Source organism: Geospiza fortis, unplaced genomic scaffold (assembly GCF_000277835.1).
Source record: "Geospiza fortis unplaced genomic scaffold, GeoFor_1.0 scaffold172, whole genome shotgun sequence".
NCBI classification, from domain to species: Eukaryota; Metazoa; Chordata; class Aves; order Passeriformes; family Thraupidae; genus Geospiza; species Geospiza fortis.
The window spans coordinates 11,288,448-11,293,120 of record NW_005054309.1 but is presented as its reverse complement, the minus strand read 5'-3'; the positions used below and the strand labels follow the sequence as shown (position 1 = coordinate 11,293,120).

Here is a 4,673-nt window from a genome sequence, read left to right as displayed (position 1 = left end):
TGGGCTCAGACACTGAGGAGTGGAAGGGGAGACCCTGAGGTGTGTGCTCAGGTGGGCTCAGACACTGAGGAGTGGAAGGGGAGACCCTGAGGTGTGTGCTCAGGTGGGCTCAGACACTGAGGAGTGGAAGGGGAGACCCTGAGGTGTGTGCTCAGGTGGGCTCAGACACTGAGGAGTGGAAGGGGAGACCCTGAGGTGTGTGCTCAGGTGGGCTCAGACACTGAGGAGTGGAAGGGGAGACCCTGAGGTGTGTGCTCAGGTGGGCTCAGACACTGAGGAGTGGAAGGGGAGACCCTGAGGTGTGTGCTCAGGTGGGCTCAGACACTGAGGAGTGGAAGGGGAGACCCTGAGGTGTGTGCTCAGGTGGGCTCAGACACTGAGGAGTGGAAGGGGAGACCCTGAGGTGTGTGCTCAGGTGGGCTCAGACACTGAGGAGTGGAAGGGGAGACCCTGAGGTGTGTGCTCAGGTGGGCTCAGACACTGAGGAGTGGAAGGGGAGACCCTGAGGTGTGTGCTCAGGTGGGCTCAGACACTGAGGAGTGGAAGGGGAGACCCTGAGGTGTGTGCTCAGGTGGGCTCAGACACTGAGGAGTGGAAGGGGAGACCCTGAGGTGTGTGCTCAGGTGGGCTCAGACACTGAGGAGTGGAAGGGGAGACCCTGAGGTGTGTGCTCAGGTGGACTCAGACACCCATAAATGGAAGGTGAGGCCCTGAGGTGTGTGCCCAGGTGGGCTCTGGGCTCAGCCAGCCCCTAGAGGGAGGAGGGGATGCTCCCACCTGCAGGGACCCCTGAGGTGCTGCTCAGGTGTCACAGGACACAGCAGCCATGCAGGCACCAGCAATCTCCCGGGTTTATCCCCTCTCTCTCAGGACATCTGATGAGACTGGACCCCCCTCCACCCTCAGCTCGTTCCCAGGTGCAGAAACCCGGTGCTAAGACAATTCCCAAAGGAATGTCACACTTCAGTGCTGCTGCTGACTGCTGGAGTGGCCCAGGAATGTTCACGGCTGCACCACAGCCAGATCTATTTGTGTTTCCATTCCTAAAGCTCAGCAGACAGTGCCCACAGATGGAGACATGATGTCTGACTGATGTGCTTTCCTCACATTCTCAAAATTATACAAATTATGTAAGCAGGAGTGAAAAAATTAGTTTCTTTCTCTATTTAACCCCATCAGAGTTTGTGAGGAGTTTTTTCACATTCCCTTAAATATACATCTTGCTGGGATCTTCCAGACATGCCTCTCACAATCAATTCTCTGCTTTAACTGAGGATTGAATTATTAATGATTTCATCTTCTCAGAACTGCAGTTCTTCAGTAGGAAAATCTTCATGCTCAAAAGCCCATAGCTGTCAGTGACAATGCAGTGATCTGATGCTCAGTTGTGATTTAAATGGCACAGCCACTGGAAGTTCACATGGCTTATTATTGACTGGGGGAATATAATTATCTCCAATTCTAATTAAAAAGGCAAACCCCAGCAGGAGGCACTGAGGGCCCCTGGTGAGCCCGAGGTTCAGACACACTCAGCTGCACAACCCTCCCAGCCCTGGGTGAGCCTGGGGTTTTCTTTTCCAAGGACATGCAATGTTCCTGTTTCGTAACAATGGAGTCCAAGAGATTTTCCCCATAATAAGGCTAAAAATACTTGCCCAGGTCCCATGAGAAATTAACCCTTGCCTGTTTCTACCAAGCCTGAAGTTCCTTAGCTGGTAGCTGTTTGCTGTTCAGCAAGTAGGTGGGATCTGACCTACCATGAGACTTCAAAAACCACTCCCTAAATTGCAGATAATCTGAGAACAGGGAAATTGGTTTGGTGATTCTTCCTAATGGATAAGAAGTGTGCACAACATTTACATGGCTGCTATTAAAAATAACTCATTTAATACGTATTTTAGTCATTAGAAATCTAAACTGAACTTCTGTCTTCTTCTCATCAACATCTGTAGGTTCTTCTCACCTGTAAGACACAGAAAATAGCATTTTAAAGGGTGGCAGTGCCACGTAGGGCAGGGGAGGCTGCCGTGTGATATTGCCCTCACTGCAGGGCTCTGTGTGGCACTGCTGTCACTGCAAGGCTGTTTGTGGCACTGCTCTCACTGCAGGGCTCTGTGTGTGACACTGCTGTCACTGCAGGGCACACTGCCCTCACTGCAGGGCTCTGTGTGTGGCACCGTCACTTACCGCAGGGCTCTGTGTGGCACTGCCATCCCTCCGAGGTCAGGAGAAGACGATGTACACCATGAGGGCACAGCCCAGGATCCAGCCCAGCGCCAGCAGCACGGGGACAAGCAGGCGGGACAGCGGGGCCTGGGCTGGACAGGGCACAGGACACAGAATACAAAACACAGGGCACAGGGCACAGGGTCAGTGACACCAGCAGGGACTCGCTGAGCAGATCCCACCAGTGCCAGGACAGGAGGTGGGCACGCCCAGGGTGCTGAGCCATGGCTCAGCTGCTCAGCAGGCCTAGGCCAGGCTCAGAGGGGCCCGGGACAGGCCCAGGCTCTCTGTGGAGCACACGGGAAGCAGGGCTGTGTGACACTGCCATCACTGCTCTGGCTTCACATCTCCATGCAGCAGCAGAACTTTATGGACCCTTCTATCTGTTTCCTGCAAGCAGCACACCCTTGCCAGAAAGCAGAATAACAACCTTTGAGATCCTGTTACTTACCAGTACGTTACACCTCTTACACAGTTAATGGAGTTACGGGTTTCTGAAGGGATTAATAAATTATGTAAAACTATGCACAACATCTGGCACCGTTCAGATCAAGCAGGCAGACTCAGAGGGATGTAAGGACTGACCCATTGTTCTTCTGAAGCTCTGCACAGCACACCTGTCTCAGCATGACACTGCACAGTGTGTCTGCCAGAGGGACAGATCTGCATGTGCTGCCATGAAAATATTAAACACATAAACACATTAAAAAGTCCTGCCCCCAAACCAGGTGTGCTTTTGCCCCAGGGGAGCCCCTCGCTGTTTCATTCAGAGACCTTTCCTGCTGTGGCACCAGCTGAAGCTGCTGGGGTGGCTCCCCTGCCCTTTCTCTGAAGGTCTCATCACAAAGGCAGGGCTGGATCCTGCACAGAGGGCTTGTCAGAGCTCTGCTGACTGGGGGGCTTTGCTAGGGGAGCTCCAGTTCAAACCAGTATCACGGTAACCTCTGGGGCTATCAATGAAAACTCAATGAATAGTGTGCAGTGTCCTTTTGTACCTTAGCAGAAACTCAGATATCTACCAAACTATCTCCCTAGACGCCAGAGTCAGCGGTGCAAAAAAAACCAGGAGAAAAGTCTTTAAAAACTTTGAACATAGCTATGAAGATGGATTAAGAAGTTCCCTTCACAAGTGTTACCTGAGTAGCTGTGCACACAGCACACAGCACAGCTACAGTTGTAAATTTAAGTGAAATAAATAAAAATTTACAATAGTTATAAAATGCATTTTGATAAACTGCCTTTTCTCCTTGGAGAGAGTGAAGTGTGCTTACAATGGAAAGGTCATTATTGAAATTTCATTTTGCTCCGCCACTTGAGCTTTGTGGGGTTAAAATCTAAATTATTCTGTGTTCACTTGGCACTACGCTTGGAGCTCAGCTCCACACAGTATAACAAAAATGCTGTCAAACAACTCATTCTACACACTGTCCTACTGTGTCAGCTAACCTGGAATGACAACTACAAAACATAAAGAAAACAAAACTGGTAGGATTCAAAAATACAAGAGGAACCCAAGCTGTTAATAGAATTAGCCTTTAAAGAGATCACGCTTTCTAACTGAAAAGTAAAATAAATATCGTGTATCAGACAAGAATACAAGTAGCTGAGTGTATTCACACTGCATTGCTCAGATCTGTTAATTTCAGAATATTATTACATCCACATGTAACTGTGCCTCTTACCTGGTTCTGCCATTCCCCCTCTGCTAGTTTAATGGCAGGTTAAGGTTTGCCTCTGCAGTTGCTCTGAGAGCCCTGGGATGCTTTAAATAGAGCAATATTTGGAATGTGCTGCAGCTGCCTGGCCCACTGGTGCCAGGGGTTGGCTATAAGCATTCAATTGTCTAAAAAGGCAGGAACTCAGGGCTTCAAGGTTACCTCTGCCTGTTCCTGCAACTGCACCTCTGTTTCAGAGCAGTCTGACTACAGAGGGGTCTGTTTCTTGAAGAGGGAGGGAAACAAGGCTGAAAACTGCTTTATGGTCTCTTTATAGGCATGAAGCCCCCATGGTAAATGCAGCTAACACTCAGGAGCACCCTGTGCCTCCAGCATGACAGGGACCTGCTGTGTTCTGAGTGTCCCACACTTCTCCCACCCTTCTCCTATGGAAAACCCAGCCAAGCCCTGCTCAGGGTTCCTGTGCAGGGATCCCTGTGGTTACCAGCTCAGGGTTCCTGTGCAGGAATCCCTGTGGTTACCAGCTCTCTGCCATGCCCTGTTCAGCCTATCACAACATTTTGAGACACGAGAATAAACCATGCACTTAACTTTCTTTGTCTGGCTTTGCCATAAAGCAAATCCTTTTGGGATGAGATCCAATTTGCTGTGAAAAGAAATATGACTCTGTGTAAAATATTTATTGGAAAAAAAAATCTCTGATACAATAACTTTGTTGGCTGCACAGCTGTTCCTGTAAGAATCCTATCTGGCTTGGTTCTGCTAATTATA

General features: G+C 49.7%; 1 protein-coding gene across 1 annotated transcript; it reads right to left on the bottom strand.

Moving 5' to 3' along the window:
- Window positions 1-2,223: 2,223 nt before the first annotated feature.
- Window positions 2,224-3,921, bottom strand: STRIT1 (small transmembrane regulator of ion transport 1). Its single transcript, XM_031055337.1, has 2 exons — window positions 3,909-3,921; window positions 2,224-2,318 (listed from the first exon to the last, which is right to left on the bottom strand). The coding sequence occupies exons 1-2, from the start codon at window positions 3,919-3,921 to the stop codon at window positions 2,224-2,226; spliced, it is 108 nt and encodes a 35-aa protein (XP_030911197.1).
- Window positions 3,922-4,673: the final 752 nt, after the last annotated feature.